Genomic DNA, 21,770 nt, shown 5'->3' on the forward strand with positions numbered 1-21,770 from the left:
AGTATGCTACAGGATCAATATAAGATTATAAGTGTCATGAGCCTTTCAATTATTGAAAAGTCATTTGAATGAAAAAAAAAATGTATGGTGAATGGCAACGAATGAAGCATAATGGCTATAGATTATCCTGACCTTTGTTGTGTCATATGACCTAAAAAGACATGCATTTAAAGCTGAATAAATATAGTACTCCATCTTGAATATATCTACAGATACATGTCAATTTATACCTAAGATAGGACCTAAGATGTCCAGTCCTTGATCCTATCTTTAATATGTCCTTGATCCTATCTTATAGCCAAGTCCTCGGACCCACTGTTACTATCCTTGGCCCCTCCATTAGATCAATGGCCATGGTTTTAGACCAGTCCTTGGCCTTTTCTTTAAGCTACAGATCAATGTTCATTGTTTAGACCAGTCCTTGGCCTTTTCTTTAAGCTACAGATCTATGTTCAATGTTTAGACCAGTCCTTGGCCTTTTCTTTAAGCTACAGATCAATGTTCATTGTTTAGACCAGTCCTTGGCCTTTTCTTTAAGCTACAGATCAATGTTCATTGTTTAGACCAGTCCTTGGCCTTTTCTTTAAGCTACAGATCAATGTTCAATGTTTAGACCAGTCCTTGGCCTTTTCTTTAAGCTACAGATCAATGTTCAATGTTTAGACCAGTCCTTGGCCTTTTCTTTAAGCTACAGATCTATGTTCATTGTTTTAGACCAGTCCTTGGCCTTTTCTTTAAGCTACAGATCAGTTTTCATTGCTTAGACCAGTCTTTGGTCCTATCTTTAGATCAATGTTTCTCATTTGAACAGCCCACATCCAGTCGTCAGATGAGCGTCACAGCCCCAGAAGCCACCAGTGGTGCGATAGGTTTATATTGCATTATATGTTGGTCGCCCTTCTGTAGGTCCACTATCTCCTCCCTGTAACAATGAAACATTGATCAATAAATGACCATCCCTGACCAATGGGAACAATATAAAATAACAATAAGGTCTAGTCTGAAGTTTCAAGCAAAAACTGTTATATTGGTAATCTTACTTTAGCGGTTTTTGCGGGAGAAATAATGAACAAGTGTGTTCAAAGTACCTGCTTCTTTCTCAATGAATCTGGCTGTTAAAAACAAAATAATGGTAACTGCTTGAGATGAAAACTGTGCCAATCTATGGTATATAGAAATGATAGCAAAATCAAAATGTGTTCATGATTCCCTAAAAAGAAGATAAAAGCTCTGTACATGATGAAATGCTATCAAAACTGAAATCTTCAATTATCACATCAGAGAGGATTAGTGATCGGAACGTAAAATCGGCTTTAACATCATCACACTGTCGACAATCAATAACGTCAGGTAATACATACATAGAATGGCCGACTAATTAATGGCCACTGATAAGGATGGCATTAAATCAATACACATGGCAAAGTGATAATGTTTCTACAGGTAAAACATGACAAAGGTGGCTGATATTGTCTATCTATTATGTAACAGCACAGACAAGACAAAGCATTTGAAGTATAAGAGGTCTAAGTGGCCTCTATCTATTTTGTAATACTTGCCGAATGGTAAATTGCACTTTATTGTGCTGTATAGTTTTATATTTGTCTACTTCGTCCCGCATTACTGTTCGTATCCTATCATGTAATTGTATTCCTTTTGTATGTCTTGATAAAGGGGCAGATCGCCTCGAAAATTTGACAATTTTGTTTTGTCCACACAGTTGGAATTACTTCCTTGTCCCATATTTACCATTTGAAGTAATTCGTATCCAACAGACTTACATTTGATTGGATCTCATGTCATCTGGAAAATCCTCTTGATTTTACTTCTTTGACCCATAATAGTGTAGACAAACATTTCAGGTAAAAACAGGCCCACATGACCTGTATTGACTTTTATTGTCTATCTATTATGTAATATACACAGACCAGACAAAACATTTCATGTATAACAGGTCCAAATGGCCTGTATTGTCAATCCAAATAATTTTAGGTATAACAGGCACAAATGGCCTGTATTGTCAATCAATTATGTAATAGTGTGGACAAATGTTTCAGGTAAAAACAGGCCCACATGACCTGTATTGACCTTTATTGTCTATCTATTATGCAATATACACAGACCAGACAAAACATTTCATTACAACAGGTCCAAATGACCTGTATTGTCAATCCGAATGATTTCAAGTATAACAGGCACAAATGGCCTGTATTGTCAATCAATTATGTAATAGTGTATGTAAACAAACATTCCAGAAATAAACAGGCCCACATGACCTGTATTTGCCTGTATTGTCTATCAATTATGTAATATGCACAGGCCATTTCATGTAAAACAGGTCCAAATGGCCTGTATTGTCCATCTGCAATGTAGTAGGTAGTTTTGGCTAGACCAATCATAACATAGCAGCTTTATATACAACAGGCCCAAGTGGCCTGTTTGTTTATATATTACAGTAGAGATAAAACAATGAAGTAATGTCAGATTACAACAGGCCCAAGAGGCCTGTATTGTCTTATTACAGTGTTTACCATACACAAGAAAGTGACAATTATATCGCTAGTACAAAAAGCCCAGATGTACAGTTTTTACTCCAAATTGATAGTACAACAGGTTGGAGTGGCCTGTATAATGCTGACAAGATGTAACAGGGTCATGACGCTATTCTAGGCATAAGATGCCCAAAAGGCCTGTATTGACTTCTACTATATGTAGCAGCGATGACTACGCATAACAAAGTGATGACATTACATAACAAACTGATGATGCTATTCCTGCATGGTGTGTATTGTCTGACTGTGATACAACAATACAGACAATACCTACACTGTAGTGTTACAATTATGATTTTCCAGGCCGAAGAGGCCAACAGAGCATGAATTATCAACCTACCTGCTATATCTACCTACCCAAGCCAACATTTATACAATACAATATACAATCCTATGGCTATATTGTGACTATAGGAAAGCAGTGAATACTGTGAATCACTAGTATCTATCTCAGTGTTTCTATCTACAGTGATTAATGCCTTTTCATGTACATTTGGGGCCAAATTAATGCCTGTTCCCCTAGAGAAATTTTGTTATATTACCCAAATATCATGTAAATATTTTCCAAATATCATGTAAATATTTTCCCAAATAAAGAAAAGCTCTCTAAAATACACATTTCTTGAAAAATATGAAATTTAGTGTTTTTCCAATTTAAAATGTACAAGCCCCTGAAATTATCTAGTAAGAAAATTACTGTATCTGAAAGCATTTTAAAAGTAAAATAGCATAGTCACCTTATCATGGAGGAATTTTTTTATGAGTTCTCTACACATGTACTAAGCCAACAGAGTCAGACAATCATTTGCTACGGATGGGATCACTTGTATTCAGTGATATATTCAGAAGTACCCTATACTATAACACAGGTTTGACATGATTGATCACCCCATTAGTCTAGGTCTGTTAATGCTCCTCACAAATACCCGTCCTTTTGGGGCCAGATACAGCTAAATTATTGATGTTGTTGACATCCTGTGCAAGAATGTGTCATTATACCTAAAGTCAACCTGAAGTGCCAGTCATGCAAACTATAAAGAAATATTAATATATTACACAAAATTACAATCATAACCTTTGGAAGTTGACATTGCAAACTGACCTTGACTTTGGATTACATTGAATATTTAACTAGCTATCGTCATTATCATTATTGTTATAATTTTATTCAACTAAATCTAGCACTGTAATGGATCATGTAACACTCTTTTACTCTCATGGCTACCATGTTGCAACATGTTTTTTTTTGAAAAATAGGACAAAATATGAGCACAAAGGATCCCTACACAAATTTCAGTTATGTTCATTCTGACCTTTTCATTTCGTAACCATGGCATCCAAATGACGCTTGGGTACCTTAAGTTTTGAGCTTAACTAGTTTAACGTCTTAATAACAGGTAGGGTCATGTAAGGACAAGCTAGGTTTAATGGTGGGGGAATTTAGCTGGAGTACCCGGATAAAAAACACAAACCAGCAGTCAGTACCTGCCTCACATGGAATTTGAACTCATATGTGGAGGGCTTGTGGTAATATTTCCAGACATCTTAACCACTTGGCCACAAAAACATATACCTATCTAAAATGTCTTAATAGGACAACTGTTTGAAAAGCGATGGCATGAGTCATTCGTATCAAGAATTTACACTTGAATAGACTTCTTTTGTTGAAAACAGCTGTCATTCGTAGATGGAATTTTTACTTGACTAAACTTATTTTTGTTGAAAACAGCATTTATCATTCGCCATTCGTATCTAGAATTTACACTTGAATAAATATATTCTTGTTGAGAACAGCTGTCATTCATATCTCTACCTCTGGGTCTCGAGTTTGAATCCCATGTGGGAAAGTTGCCAGGTACTGAACAATAGTCAGTGTTTTTCTCCTTGTACTCTGGCTTTCCTCCTCCAACAAACTTTGCACGTCTTTACATGACCCTGGCTGTTAATTAATAAGATAATAAATTAATGAAACAAATTGTATCTAGAATTTACATTTGACTTAATATTTGTTTTTGTTGCAGTCATTCAATTGTCTACGATAGTGATTGAAACTCAAACTTTCATATTGTATGCATACTGGCAAATGCTCTGAAGTACAATCTAATGACTTGGCATTACACACAAATGAATCTAAAGAGAAATCTTTGTATTTCTTTCAAAGTTATGTTTTGTGATTGAACCTGGTTCAAGCAGCCTACTGTCCTATAACCAGTTAATTTTGATTGGTTCTTTGATTTTGTCGGAATCAATGTCTTTGGATAAAACTGGTATTCCAGTCATTTTACATACTATAAGTTTTTCTAATTTATTTCAGCTGGTATTCAAAATCAATTTGTTTACAATTTGTTACGCCTGTACTAGTACAATAACTGAGGAGTTATTATTCACATAGGTATCTATATGTAATGCCCCTGACCTCAATATCATGCTTATAAAACCTTTATTATACTAAGTAAGACAGCTACAAACAACACGCCTACAAACATGTGGCAAAAGATTATGACACATCACTTTGTATAAGAAAGGAGTCAACTTGTGTAACATGATTATAAGACGCTTTCATAAGTAAAGATCAAAATGGGTAAGAACAATGTTATATAGCTTATTTGACATCTATAAAATTGAATTAAGGTCAAGGTCACCCAAATGAACAAACTCTTCATTAAATTAGCAAACTTGCTACAAACTCAATATCAGGACTCTAAGACTTTTGGTAATGAAGAAAGTCATTTAAAAGAATAGCATATTTAACCCCTTTGACCGTGAAGGTCAAGGTCATTCATATCATTTGAACAAACCATTGCCTTTCATCCCTGAGCATGCTACACTAAGTTTAAGTATCAAGTCCACCTATTGCATGACTGATGAGAAAAATATGACAAGAGATCCCAGAGGGATCTTGGCGCCCACCAAAGAATGATCTATATCTGACAAAGGAAAGATGAATCTTTTCTCTACTTTTTAAACTTTTTCAAACATACTACATATAAAATTTGAGACAGATCGCTTCAGTACCTTTTGAGAAATAGCGGTAACAAACTTCAACTATCAAAATCCAAGATGACTCCTTGGCGGCCATCTTGTTGATCAATCGGTCCCAAATCACAATATGCACAACTAGGGCCCTAGGGGAACCTACATGTGAAATTTGAGAAAGATCCATTCGATACTTTCTGAGAAATAGCGATAACAAACTTTGAATATAAAAATCCAAGATGGCTACCTGGCAGCAATCTTGTGGACCGATCGGTCCCAAATCACAATATGCACAACTAGGGCCCTAGGGGAACCTACATATGAATTTTGAGACAGATCCCTTCAGTACTTTCTGAGAAATAGTGATAACAAACTTTGAATAACAAAATCCAAGATGGCTGTCTGGCGGCCATCTTATTGACCGATCGGTCCCAAAATGCAATATGCACAACTAGGTCCCTAGGGGAACCTACATATGAAATTTGAGACAGATCCCTTCAGTACTATCTGAGAAATAGCCATAACAAACTTTAACTATCAAAATCCAAGATGGCGGCCTTGCGGCCATCTTGTTCATCGATTGGTCCAAAAATGCAATATGCACAACAAGGGCCCTAGGGGAACCTACATATTAAATTTGAGAAAGATCCCTTCAGCACTTTTTGAGAAATAGGGATATCAAACCTTAACTATCAAAATCCAAGATGGCCGCCGTTTTTCCGATCAGCCTCAAAATCTGTATGGCACAAAAAGGGACCAAGGGTAACCTCCATGTGAAGTTTGAACAAAATTACTTCAGTAGTTCTCAAGAAATATCGATAACAAACTTCAGCTGCCAAAATCAAAGATGGCTGCCTGGCGGACCAAGGGTACCCTCCATGTGAAGTTTGAACAAAATCCCTGCAGCAGTTTTTAAGAAATAGTGATAACAAGCATTGTTCAGGATGGACGATGGACGGCGGAGACGGCGGACCACGGACGCAGGGCGATTTGAATAGCCCACCATCTGATGATGGTGGGCTAAAAATCTAGTGTGTTGGTTGGTTGGTTAATACAAGAGGCCCAAGGGCCTTAACGGTCATCTGACTATCTTGGCAATAGCTTTATAGGAAAATAATTAGATATGGTGTCATGGTAGCCATCTTCAATCTGGGATCAACCAGAGATATAACAACACTTTGACAAGATCATATCAGCCACATTTCATGTTTCAAGTTTCAGTTAAATTGCACTGGTAGAACTTGAGAAGAAGTTCAAAATGTGTTTTCAAGCCATCTTGGATCATCTGTGGCAGCCATCTTGGATTTTGGATTGACATAAAATATAACAACACTTGGTCGGGACCATGTCAGGATCATTTCATGCAGGTTTCAGCTTAATCACACTGGTAGAACTTCAGAAGAAGTTCAAAATTCAAGATTTTGGAATATTTGACTCTCGACTTTGAAAGTAGGTCAAGGTCATTCATTTCCACAACTTTGATAGCCCTTTATCTCAGCATGCTACTGACTAAATATGAATACCCTGGACCTTTCGGCTAATTAAAAGGTGTAGTTAAAAGATTTTAGCTTAATTGACCCGTGACGTTGAAAGAAGGTCAAAGTCATTCATTTTAATAACTATGGTAACCCTGCATCCCAGCTTGCCACCAGCAAAATATGAGTATCCTGGATTTTGGGTTAGTTAACAAAAATCGTTCAAAGAATTAAGCCTATTTGACCCCTGTAACCTTGAAAGAACGTCAAGGTCATTAATTTTCACAACTTTGGTAGCCCTTCATCCCAGCATGCTACAGGCCAAATATGAGTACCCTGGACCTTTTGGTTAGTTAGAAGAAGTCGTTCAAAGATTTTAGCCTATTTGACCCCTGTGACATTGTAAGTAGCGCTAGGTCAAGGTAATTTATTTTCACAACTTTGGAAGCCCTTTTTCCCAGCATGCTACAGGCCAAATATGAGTACCCTGGACCTTTTGGTTAGTTAGAAGAAGTCGTTCAAAGATTTTAGCCTATTTGACCCCTGTGACCTTGAAAGTAGATCAAGGTCATTTATTTTCACAACTTTGGTAGCCCTTCATCCCAGCATGCTACAGGCCAAATATGAGTACCCTGGACCTTTCGGTTAGTTAGAAGAAGTCGTTCAAAGATTTTAGCCTATTTGACCCCCGGTGACCTTGACAGTACGTCAAGGTCATTATTTTTCACAATTTTTATAGCCCTTCATCCCAGCATGCTACAGGCCAAATATGAGTACCCTGGACCTTTTGGTTAGAAGAAGTCGTTCAAAGATTTTAGCCTATTTGACCCCTGTGACATTGAAAGTAGCGCTAGGTCATTTATTTTCACAACTTTGATAGCCCTTCATCCAAGTATGCTACAGGCCAAATATAAGTACTTTGGGCCTTACGGTTATTAAGAAGAAGTTGTTTGAATGAAAAGTTTACGCACGGCGGACGACGACGGACGGTGCATGATGACTATAGGTCATTCTGACCCTTTGGGTCAGATGACCTAAAAATAAGGTATATATAATGTCATATTAAGGTGATTTAAGGACGGCCTTGATCCCCTGCATACCATATATTACATGTAAGAATGTTTGTGCTCTGGGAAGCTGCAGTACATTCTCGTTGTTTTGCCTTGCAATAATGGAACTCAGTTGTCCCTTCTATAGTGCTATCTCACTGAAGCATGCTAACAAAGACACTGAAACACTGACATCTAGCAAACCAGTTGTTCCACTTCCTTTACGCTGAGCGTCAAGCATGAGCGGAAACTACCACTTATATATACAACAAAGACTATAATATGTCACGGCCTAGGAACAGCACCCAGAGCATTCATGACAAGTATGAGCCCTCAACTCCAGCTAGGCCAGAAGTGAGATATTGTCAAGACACTGGCCACTTTTTATGATCATGCAATCGGGACAACAGTTTTTATTCTTATGCCCTACCTGTAAGCCTGAATATGGTGTATTTGAGTTAACCAGTCGATCAAAAGGGCGTCACAATAGTTCGAATTTAAGACTCAATCTCAGCTAGCTAGGTGACCTATTTCTATACAAACCTTTCAGAGTTGTAATCAGATAATGTCACTGTACAAATACAATTATGTAATGCCAGTAGAGTTAAATGTCAGAGAAAGCCATATTTTAATGCCCAAGCTGAACTCTGATCAAACCCAGGGTATCAATTAAATTATATTGTTTTGGTGAGAAAAAAATGACATTTCATTCTGAAAATGTAATGTAGAAGGTACGTTCTTTAATTCAGAAAATATATGTCAGGAAATTGCAAAATAAAAAAATGTGTATAATACCATGCCACCAAAACATCTGAAAAACAAGAATACTGAAATCAACCAAAAAAACTGGACTCTATACAGGTTTACGATTGTTTAAGTTTCAATCTTTTATGTACAGCAGTTATTCCAGCTGGAAAAAATATTATCAAAACATTATCACAATCTAATAAATTATTGGAGTACAGTACAAAAATATGAGGAATATTTTGTTTAAGTAAGTAAAGTGAATCCATCATATGAGTTTATAAAGATGTGATAATTTCAAATACGATTTAATAATCCATTGCCCCCTTTAAAATATCTCTTGTGAAAATTACACAATTATCCACTGAAGCAGGTTTATACAATCTTAAACAGCTGATGAACTATTTTTAGCTTGAACTTGATACAGCTAGACTGAACTTGACCTGAATAACCCTGTTGGTACACTTGTGTGTGTATATATAGTTTTAAAAATCTGGAACACATGCCCAGGTACAGTGGGTCAAACTCGTGTTGTCTGCATGGCAGGGAAATTGGCCTTAACATTCATCCCTGAAAATCCATAATGAACTCTTCCAGCTTCTGATTTGGAAGAGTCCACAGGTGTCTTCAGGAGTGGATGAGTTATTAATTTTAGGGGTTCATGCAGTGGCCTACATTTTACTTTATTGGATTGTCTGGACTCTACCAGGACACATGTCCTTGAAAACTAGGAACTTAAACCTTGTAAGCCGAGTTAGGTATCATCAATCACTAACAGTTCTCCAAGTGTCTTATATTAAACGTCTTTCAACCTTTCATGTATTGTACCCATACTACCTGAAGATTTTGCCAGGCTAAGCAAACATTCTCTAGGTGTATTATGTAATTATTTGACAAAAGGGTTATTGTGGAGGCATTGTAGCTGATTTACATTTGAAAGGTATAATCTTTCAAGTTATTCTGTTATCAAATGCCATATGTATGTAAATCAAACTTGTTTCTCCAATCTTTTCACAATCAGGTCCATAATTTCACTTTTTAGAGAAGTAGAAAGATAGACATGACTTCAAATTGTATAAATGCTGGTTATATTTACAATGACTTCAACCTAACATGAACCAAAGCAAAATATTCAAAATAATATGTTAAGGATGCTCCGCCGTTGACAAATGGTATTTTTTCTCTATCAAAAACAGGAGCAGACAAATTAGTATTTATCTTCATTTACAAAAGTAACTTACTTTTACACCATTACGATCATTGAAAAGTTTGAGCTTTTTCTTTTACTTTAAGATTAAAAAATTACAGATTATTATTGTGTCCGATCCCGATAATACATAATCCATTGTACTCTATGCCCTACATGGAATGAAGTATTGATTGTGCATGCGCCAAAAGCAAAACAAATTACTTTCTATGTATTTTTGATGCTGTGAAACAGCATTCTTAGGTATGCTCGGAGAGCCTGTGCACATCAAAACAATGAAACCACTCCGCGATGAAAATTAAAAGTTGTTTTGTTCATTTGACGTAATACTTGATGGTATGAAAAAATAAAACCCCAATATTCAAAACTACAAACATAGAATTTGTACATACGTATACACCATGGATGGAGCGTTTTAAGTGTTCAGTTGGGACTCTATGATATTTGTATTACTCCGAGAACACTGGTCTCCCGAAAATCACAAAAACTGACAGCGACAGACTTTCGGTGGATTTTGGATTGTGTATGTTATTTAAGTTCATAATATTATTGTAATCAAATGTTAGGAAGGTAACTGCAAAAGAAAGTTCTTATAACGCTTATAAAGTTTTTTGTGTTGGTTGTATTGACGAACTATATCTGAGATATTATTGCGCAGTAAAAGTTAATAGTTTTGAGTACGTGCCTCCTCCCTTGATCTGTCACTGGGAGTTCTGTCTTTTGTTTATCGACAACTGCGGTATATTGAAAGGGAAAAAGTACCAAATCTATAAACATAAACTTACAAAATATAATGATAATATAGATCTATTTATGTACGAGCAACTTAAAGTGACAAATGCACTTATATTGCCGTGTAATGTACGGTAGCCTTATGACGACTTGCTAAAGTCCGATGTATTGCAGGAAGTTTTCTTGATGATAGCGTTATTATGAATTCAAAAGAAATTTGACTGTTATAAGTAACCAAATAATGTACCCTTTACTTGACAAACGTATATGGCCATGTTTTATTATAAGTCAAAAGTCAAAGTCGGCAAAGCAAAACTCACGATAAATGTTCTGCACGATAATATCTCGCCAACCAGTTACTGTCAGGCTTACGAAGGCTTGCTAAAGTCCGATACATTACATGAAGTTTTCTTGATGTTAACGGCTAGCGTTCTTGTGAATTTAAAAGAAATCTGAGTGATATACGTAATGAAATAATGTACCTTTTATTTGGCAAAAGAATCTGGCCATGATTTATTTGTCAAAAGTCGTCAAAGCAACCTATCTTAGTTTTCTAAAAAGGAAACCAAAACATATCCGGAAATGGTAATATTTCTAATGTTATATTTTTCCGAAAATATTCTTCAATGTTAAGTGGATATTAAGATAAGAAAATGTTTACTTATTATTTTTTGTCTATGAAGAGACATTGATGAAATTGATAATTTAGCAATTAATAAAGAATTATAAAAAAACGATACTCAGATTCTGAACAGTTTCATTGGTGTTGAAATTGTTTTTTCAAAAATAATTTAGAAATAAAATTTATTACAGTTATTTCATAATAATAAGTTATTCAACTTATTGTTCTTGAAAAACTTCAAATATCATAAAATAAATATGGTATATCGTAAATATTTTTTTATCAATCTCCGAAATTCAACACTGCATACTTATGTATAGTTTACTAAATTCTATATTTAAATGAAAAACCAATTTCTTTATTCCTTTGTTTGAGTCCTTCATTCACAGCATCTATGAGTGGCCTTGGCACTTTGATTATGTTAGTAAGACACATATTTACATGATTGAATTTCAGTTATTGTTCAATTGGTAGGTATTGTTTATGCTCCGTTGGCAGTGGAGCATCTTTAATGCGCTGAATTCCTACAGAATCCTTAGTTTGACATATCTCATACATGTGACAATGCAGGAAGCATCTACGCATTAAGATCTATCAAATTACCAATCAGTTGATTTTGTTAACTGAATCAAATATCAGGTTATTTAAATTGGCACTTTAGTGTTTGAGAAGAATTTGTTTTCAGGGAAATGTCAGATGATGCAATGGACTATTGTTGGCAGACAATATGCAGTCACCCTGCCAGAACAGAATCAGACTATTGCCCTTTGAACAGTATGGGAGCTTAAACAGCATCAGCAGCTATATATCTGCAACAAGGATGCTTCATAGCTGGTAATTTTTTTGCAAAAATTATGCAGGAAGTTATCTGAATTACGCAAAACACACCAACTGAGCATGCCAAAATGCATTCTACTATCAGCTGATGGGTAAACTAATGTCAAGTTCAAGGTCACATATCTCCATAATACACACACACATATGAATCACAGATAAGGTCTGAATGTCAAGGCCATCTATCCAACTATATATACACACTCATTTGTCTGGTTGTGACTGGATTGGCCCCGGGCCAGCCATAACTTCACGAAAATTCTACAGATTATTTATAGTGAAAGTTGTTACAGTTGGATATTAAATATAGATATTAAATATATCAAATCAACTGTTTAGAAAAACAAACATCATTATAATAGCTTATTGTGTAATGCTATATGTGTCTTAATTTAATATATGTAATCCTAAATTGTTTGTTTAATTAAGAATTTTCTTCAATTTTAACTTAAGTTTGCTATATTATTAGAACAATGATTTGTCTGCATAAACAGAATGAAATATCCTTCTTTGGCATTTAAATGGCTATAACTTTGAAGGATTTTTTTAATGTAACAATTCTAAGGGAGCACTTACTGAACTCATAATTACTGGGTTATATATTTAAGGTTGAATCTAATTTTTGGCACACATTTCATCAAGTCAATATGTTTTTTGAATCCATTTATTTCGAAAAGGGATAAAATTATGAATATCACTCAAATGTGTTTTAAATGAAAGAAAGAGATGAAAATATCTGAAAGAAATTTATAAAAGCCATCTACCAGGTAAACCATATAGTCAAATGTATTACACGGACCAATGCAGATTTATACTTCAGCCGGTTAACTGAACAGACTTTTCATTTTAAATGCAGTTATCAATTCTCGATCATGAACATAAGAGTTTTTGATAAAATAATGAGATGACGTTCAGAAAACCAAGATCCTGAGCCACCCAACAGAGATTTATATTTCGTCAATTATATTCTATGATGAAATTAACTTCTAAACATATGATAAGTACAGTCTTTGGACTTTAAAAGTGCGGACAATATAGTACTTTGATAATTTGAATAGATTTGTAAATGATCCAGTATTTACAAAAGTAAATTTATCTATTTAAATCCTAACTTGTATACAAACATTTGTATGAATCTGTTTATCTATCTATTGTGTTGTGTAAATAAAATCACGCTATCTATAAGTTTATCCTTTTATTTAAAGTTCCTGGTTATTTAAATACGTTAAATGTCCCAACATCTACAAAGGTCTACGACCTTGACAGTTATGATCAGCTGATCTTTACCAAACACAATACTTTGGGTTCAACACCTGTGTGAATTCATGGGGTGACTATGTCTACGGACAGGTAGATTTCATGGTCAAAACTTGTTAGCTTAACTAACCAAAAAAAATAATAAATAAAAAATTCTTAAAACTTTTCAAGCTTACAAATTCAATTGACATATACATTTTATTTTTCATTCTGTAGCTTCGAAACTTTTATTATTGTTTTTAATTTTCATAATCAATTATCATAATATTGTAATAAATATTGTAAAAGTGTATGTGTTGTGTTAAGCTACCAAGATGAATAATGATATTTTTGACAGAGTTCTATTACTAACAGCCAAGTTCACGGCGAGGTCAGTATCAAGTTATATATACTGTGTCATTATTAAGAGATGCTGGGCAATAACCATACAGAGACTAATTAATCAAAAACTTTAACGACTGAAAGTTTAAGCATGAGTCAAGAGATATAACAATAGTCTTGTTCCCTGAGAAAAGTCTATTATGTGCTTGATGTATAGGTCATTTAAGGACATGCTACATTTTACAACCTGTTAACCCCTGAAGACACATTTAAACTTTGCTAAATCAAAGAATAGAACTGTTCATTATGAGATTTCAGGGGTGAAATAGTTTAAACACAAAAGATGAGTTCTTGCATATTTGCCTCAATTTTTTTCACTTCATTATTCCAGTTTTGTATAATTGAGACACAAGATTTAAACGTAATCTACAGGTGATACAATTAACAACTACTGCACTATCAAAGCTTGAAACAATTCTGAGAAAGAAATATCAATCTTTATTGATTTAATTTAAGCAACAATCCAGAAAACTGCACAAATTTTATTCAAGGTCATTTAATTAATTTTCTGTCTAGGTACGCTTTCCCTGATTTTTATTTTGTAAATTGGTACATTTTTTGACACATATGTCAAATTTTTAATCATATTTACATGAAATGTTAAAAATTAATTAGATACTTTCAAGTAATATGCTATGAACTGAATAAGTTTGCACTGTAATAGCTACAGATCTTATGAAACTAACACGTGTCATAGATATCTTACATTTTACAGAAATGTCCTGATAATGATACATAGTGCAAACCAATCCGTAACATTGGTATATGACCTTCAGCAAAGGGGGACAACTCTAAAAGAATTAATGTTACAGTTTCACTGCTACATGCAAACTTCAGGTAATGTGTATGTTAACACTATGGTTTATAATTTAGAGTAAAACGACTGAAACAGGACATTAATTTTATCAAAATCTTGTGCAAAATTAAGAAATTATTTAATTACGAGCGTGTTGCACTTCAATTGCAATTGATGCACTCAACATCAAAAATCAATATATATTCACTTTTTACAATTGCTCGATTGTTTTATTCCAAATGAAACCGGGTAAAAGTGAGCTACCAAATTCCCCCGTAATTAGTGCCTCTACGAGCAAAAGTTTTATAAATACCCCTCCTCCCTGTATATGATTAAACAATTTTTTTTCCCAACTGTATAGTGCTTACATGTATAGCATTGGATTTTATCCCATATATTCTGAATGGAATAGATAAACTAGATAAAGATAAGCTATTTACAATGTCTTCAGCTAATACTAGAGGTAATAGTTTAAAACTCTTTAAGAAACAGAGCAGGACTAAAGTCACACAAAGTATATTTAGTCGGCGAGTGGTAGATTCGTGGAACTCCCTTCCAAACTTCGTAGTAGAAGCCCCTACTCTGAACTCGTTTAAAAACCGACTGAACACTCACTGGAATTCAGTACCATGTAAATTTTACCCCAGTTTTTATATGGCACAACCGGACAATAACTTAGTAAATGAACAAAACGCGCCACAACTAGCTGGAACCAGCTTACTACGGTGTCTAAGAAGAGGTAACAGGTAAGGTATTTACATGAAACTCAAGCTATTGCATGTGTATAAACACGAGTCTTTCACATGTAATAATGACATAATAATGCGTCTCAAAGGAAATAAGGCCTATATCATATTGTTTACTCTGACAGATTAATGTACCGTGAGTACAGAAAGGTTAAAATATATTGGCTGATGTTTTTAAGAGTTTTTCGTCCACATCTTAGTTCCCTTATGTAATAAGCTGACCTTCACTGGTTACTTTTTTACACATCCTTGGCCAAGATAGTCGAGAATGGTAGATGACAGAATAGGAGATATTAGAGAAGCAACGCCCAAACATCTGAAATCTTACATGTAGTCAAAATAGATAAGTAAATTAATAAACTCTGTAACATGCATTTTTAGTTTAAATGCATTTTTCAATGCACAATAAAATCAACAAAAACATGTGTATATGAACCACATATAAAAGCTTAAGGCACAATAAACTCTTGAGGTATATCAAAAAACATTTTTCAAGTGCTTCTTAAAGATGCTCCACCGCTGACAAATAGTATTTTTTCACTATCAAAAACTGGAGCAAATGATTTAGTATTTTTCTTCAATAAAAAATGTTGCTGAAGTTACTTTACACCATTACCACTGGTCATTGAAAAGTTTGATCTTCTAATTTTACTTAAAGTTAAAAATATAAAAAAATAATTTATTGTATCACGAATTTTTTTTGTGTCATTATATCCTATATGGAATGAAGTTCTGATTGCGCATGCACCAAAGGCAAAATAAATTATTTTATTACATTTTTTTGTGTTAATCAGACATAGACATACACGATTAAACACCAATTATTGTTCAAATGATGAATATCATTCATGCTCTGTCAGCGGTGGAGCATCTTTAAGAAAACAAGCAAATACTGTTTTATTTTTGGTAGAATAATTAGATATATATAATAAAGTGAAAAAAAACAAACAACAATGAAAATTAATCCGATTTATACATTTGAATCCAATATCCTTCCCCTTGTGACCTTGAAAGTTGGTCAAGGTCATCCATCTGAGAAACATAATGTGTACTTTATTGCTATTGTCAGAATATCAATTAACTCATTCACCCCTGAAATTTCATAATGGACTGGTCTATTCTGTGTTTCAGAAGAACCTAAATGTGTCTTCAGGGGTGAATGAGTTAATGTGACCTTGGAAAAGGTCAATTTCATTTACATGATCAAGTGAAAGAGCAATTTGGTTCCTACCCTGTTTAACTTATTTACCCCCCAAAATATAATAATGAAATGTTTCAGCGTTTGATAGGAAAAGTTCAAATATGCCATTGGGGGTGAATTTTTCACAAGGCAAACTTCAGTTGATAAGCAAGTAAAAGGGAAAGGGAGATTAAGCTCATGAAAGGTGTTAACAGACTGGAAAATAATCAGTATAAATGACTTGATAAGGACCTTTTTGGATAAGGGGAGGTAATCTTTTCTGTGATGGTAAACATGCTATATTTATTTACCGACAGCACTGAGATAAGAATATGACCTTGTAGATAGGTATAATAGGGTGTGTTCAGTCTAGTTGATGTTGTAAATGGCAGATAAGATCTGTCTCTAGAACACAAGAGATGACAGAATCTTTGTCCCAGGTAGACAAGTATGTTTGCTCAAACACCTTTACACACCAGGCTTGATGGATTAATATACTCTACAGCAGGGCCAAACAAAACCCAAGGCTAAGCTGTTATATATCATGAATCAATCTTATAAACTGGTATGACCTTGAACCGGTATTAATAGGTCAGCAATCAATACACTTAGCTAGCTGATTACCAGCTGATTGCTGTAAGGTTGGGCCAGGTAATGTGTACTGTAAATAGGTCTTGAAGTTCATACAGGTAAGGACTACTCACAGTCTGGGAGTCATGTAGGTGTGTAGTATGAAGCCATTTTGTATTAAACTCATTTACCACCCCTCCTCCATCTCAATATGTCCCAGTATAAACCCCAGTTCTAACTCAATAAGTCGTAGCCTCATCTCAATAAGTCCTAGCCTCATCCCAATAAGCCTCAGCTTTATCCCAACAAGTCCCAGTCCATCCCAATAAGTCCAAGTCTCTTCCCAAAAAGTCCTTATAGCCTCATCCCAATAAGCCTCAGCTTTATCCTGACAAGTCCCAGTCCATCCCAATAAGTCCCATCCATATCAGAATAAGTTCCAGCCACGTCCCTATAAGTCCCATTCTCAATAAAGTCCCAGTCCCATGCCAATATATCCAAGTTCCATTCCTGTAAGCCCTAGCCACATCTCAATAAGTTCTGGCTTCATCAAAATAAGTCATAGTCACATCCCAATAAGTCTCAGCCTAATCCCACACAGTCCTAGCCTTATCTCAATAAGTCCTGGCTTCATTCCAATAAGTCCTAGTCACATCCCAATAAGTCCCAGCCTAATCCCAAACAGTACTTGCCTCATCCCAATAAATCCAAACCATATCCCAATAAGTCACAACTCCATCCAAATAAGTCCCAGTCTCATCCCAAACAGTCCTAGCCTCATCTCAATAAGTTCTTAAGACCGATCCCAGTAAATCCCATCCCCATCCCAATAAGTTCTCGTCCCATCCCAACAAGTCCCAGCCATATCCAATAAGTCCAAGTCAAAATATTTGCTATTTATAATTCAAAACGAGAAAATCAAATTAAACAAATTGAAATTTAAAATTTTAAAAAGATCCAGCAAAATCAAAATAACAAATTATAAAACTACAGATGTAATGGGTGATTAGTGGTTAAGCCATTTGATCAATCAGTTTGTTCTCTGGGCACTCCAGTTTCCTCCTTCATTAACAATGTTGAGCCATCCAAAGTGATTCTATAACCCATTTATCATTTATATTGTTTGTTTCATAATCGACATAGAATGAATACAGATTATTAGTTTGTACATACAATAACTCTCCAAGACAATGACTTGATTCATGCACACCTTAATTCACGAGTTGGTGTAACAGGTATCAATGGTTCTTTACACAGGGGGGTTAATATATGCGCTGACCTTGGACACAATTCAGCTAAAGAGAAAAAAGCTTTCTGGTGTAGTAAACAGCTGCCATATGTGTGACCTTGAGAGACATGGTTTTATCAACAAGGTGCTTAAAAATAGTTCCTCTGCTTCCTTGACACTAAAAATAGAACATGTCACATGACCGAATAAATGTTAATGCTGCAGGAATATATAGGGCTGCTGGCAAATTGGCAGGTTTTTTTTTGTGTTTTTTAAAAATTATTTCTTTTCTGAGCTTTATTTGTACAAAATGTGTTTTATGTATTTAACAAGAGGCCCAAGGGCCTTAAAGGCCCTCTGACTACCTTGGCAATAGTCATATAGGAAATTAATTAGAAATGGTGTCATGAAAGCCATCTTCAATTAGGGATCAACCAGAGATGTAACAACACTTTGTCAAGATCATATAAGAATCATTTCAGGCAAATTTCAGCCAAATTGCAGTGTTCGAATTCGAAGTTTTTCAAGATGGCGGCTGTTTCACAGCCCCTGAATCCCACATCCTGAAATGAATCCTGCAACAATTAGGTGTGTTGATGTGATAATGATGGTCTTTAGCTAATTATTCCAAGATTGTTTAGGATTGGACTTATACTTTTGAGAAAAAGAGCTAAGTATAGTTTAGCATCCCTAAGTTTCACAGCCCCTGAATCCCATATACCCTGAAATGAATCCTGCAACAATTAGGTGTGTTGAGGTGATGTCCCTTAGCTATATGTTTAATACTTGTTGATACAAAAATTGTAAAAGTACAAATTAGACTATATAAGGAAACTGAAATTGACACCAATACTGTATAGCTAGCACTTGCTTGTACTTCCTGTTACGGGTACAAAAAGTTTGATTAATGAAAAAGACTGAAAAATACAATACTCTGGTAAAATCTTGTACAGGCAAACTAAAGCTATATTGTCCGATTACCTGTCGGCTTAAACCAAAAAATCTATTTGTATCTGGTATCTCCATCTAGTTCTGTCTGAAAATGGCCATATTTTTTTTTGTTCGACATTCGTAAATGAAGACATACCGGTATGTACTAAAGTATAAGCATATCTTGTATGAAAGAAAGGAAAAAACCAGTTTCTTTCTTAATTGTATTGACTGTCATGTACATTTATATGTATGTATGCACGTACACCATTCAGACAAAGGCAAGCTTCAAAAGAAATGTTTGGCCAATAAAAAGCCAGGAAATATATGTGGGCAAGCTCATTGTTATTATAGTCATGTATAATGTATTTTGTAATATGTATGAGGTTTAAAATAAACGTTGGACCTGAACTATATCTACACGTAATTGTTTACTAGTCTCGATGCCATAAACAAGAAAACTAATACACATGTATTATCAAGCACATGAATCACTTGATGTATGAATCAAGCAGTCTTATCTGCCATTCAGCAAAAACTGAAGTTTTCCCCCCTAAAATATAGTTGGTTTGATTTGATTAATGTCCTATTAACAGCCAGGGTCATTGAAGGATTTGCCCAGGTTAGAAGGTCAAGAAAAGCCAGAGGACCAGAAAAAAGTCACCAGAAGGCAACTGCAGGCCCACATTTTATGGGGTCATGGTGGCCATCTAGGATTTTTAAAAAGAGAGAGAAAAAAACCTCAAACCACAACTTCACATGTACATACTATCAGCTATTGGCATATTTAAAATAAGCTTTTGAGGAAATCTTCGAAAACTGATTGTGGATGGACAGACAGAAGAAATACAGTGATTAGTGTAATTCGACTCCCGGGTTTGGCTTCCCATATGGTACATATAGCCTACAAGCACTTAGCTAAAGTGCTGCCGAGTGACCTTGACTGTTCAGGCTTTAACTCACCTCCAAGCTACCATATTTAATTTGTTTACAGAATATGAAAGCGTTCCATTATCGCTGGCAAGGTAAGGTGACATATAACTGCCATACAGTCTGCCACACAAATCCCATTTACACAGATACTGGATCGAGGGGCCATGCAGTCTCCACGAGGTGATCACAGGAGTGTTCACCGACTTAGGGTAGGACTACTCTTCAAAATCATGATCTTTTTGCTTACTTGCAATTTTATTGAGTCGGCAGAATGATCAATTGTCAGTCTGTCATGAGTCACCGTACAATTCACAGTGGCAATGACAGACGATTTCATTTTATTTCAGGAAGTTTAAAAACTGACAGTTTCACAACTGCACAAAAACAACTTTGAACTGTACCTTTATTGTTTTTTATGGCAAGTAATTTTTTTAAATAGGCAATTACAGAATTTTTTAAAACTTATAAAAGAAATGAATGAACCAATCATGACTATACTGTAAAAATACCTTTAGTGTAGTCTTTGGGCGTAACAGCGGAAACTGTACATTATGATTTAATAAGGCGGTTATAAATTAGCACAATTTTTTCAATTGGTCAATACCGGAAATATCCTTTTACTGATTTTAGCGCTGTACATGAATTAGCGCTTCAATTCAAAGATTGTGCGAAAAGTGCTGAAATAAAACTACCACTAAAATAAGTAGGTCTAAGCTATTCAATTATCATTTTACACAATGAGTTATCTTAATTCCTGTCACCCAAAAAACACCAATGAACAAGTCAGAAATGTCAAAGGATATATGTATATCAAAGTCTGAGATTTACAATGCTTGCACAGAATCTGCAATATTTAGAAAAAGAATTGTACAATTCAAAGGATATCAAAGTTTGAGATTCAGAACACATCTGCATGATTTAGAGATAAAATTGAACAATGTCAGATAATTTAAAGAATAACAAATATTTTGCAGAACACATGGTGTGGCTCCAGTAAAAGTGAAATTCTTTAACTGATATATCCAGAAATAGAACGACCAGATTACAACAGAATTGTGGAATGATAACGGTTGATCTGATGTAATCACTTAATGCTGTTTTAATTATCAGAACGTAGTAATGCCCAGACACGACAACAAAGTGTGAGCTTTAAGAGAGCACTGCATGCAGTGTTATGTGGCAACTAATGTATACATGCATTGTTAACATGTAGGATCAGAATTACGGTTCATTGGCAGCCATAGAGTCAAGATTCGGAAGCAAAATGATTTAGGGAGCTAGAAGACCACATATATGGGCAAGGACTGATTACAGTATATAAAGGTCACAACTGTAATGTACAAGATCAGGCCTCAGGACTAAGAAACAAATTTTAAGTCCAAAACTGTCTTAATTTAAAAGTTAAAACTTATATCTAAGATTCTTTCATGATAATGAGGCCTGATGATTCATAAAATTCCAATGATTGCAAGGTCAGTTGCCATGGCAAATGAAAGGGTCAAATAACAATTCATCAAAGGTCATACAACAACAGTTCAAAAAAGGTCAAAGGTCATTA

At 34.9% G+C, this 21,770-nt stretch overlaps 1 protein-coding gene across 1 annotated transcript in view; it reads right to left on the reverse strand.

Moving 5' to 3' along the window:
* Positions 1–273: 273 nt before the first annotated feature.
* Positions 274–21,770, reverse strand: part of LOC138335185 (DNA replication complex GINS protein SLD5-like) — a 42,859-nt gene continuing 21,362 nt past the window's right edge. The window contains exon 7 of the mRNA XM_069284162.1: positions 274–922. Coding sequence (XP_069140263.1) covers positions 826–922 — 97 coding nt within the window. The 3' untranslated portion in view covers positions 274–825. The remainder of the gene's footprint in view (positions 923–21,770) is intronic.

Source organism: Argopecten irradians, chromosome 11 (genome assembly GCF_041381155.1).
Source record: "Argopecten irradians isolate NY chromosome 11, Ai_NY, whole genome shotgun sequence".
In the NCBI taxonomy this organism is placed as follows: domain Eukaryota; kingdom Metazoa; phylum Mollusca; class Bivalvia; order Pectinida; family Pectinidae; genus Argopecten; species Argopecten irradians.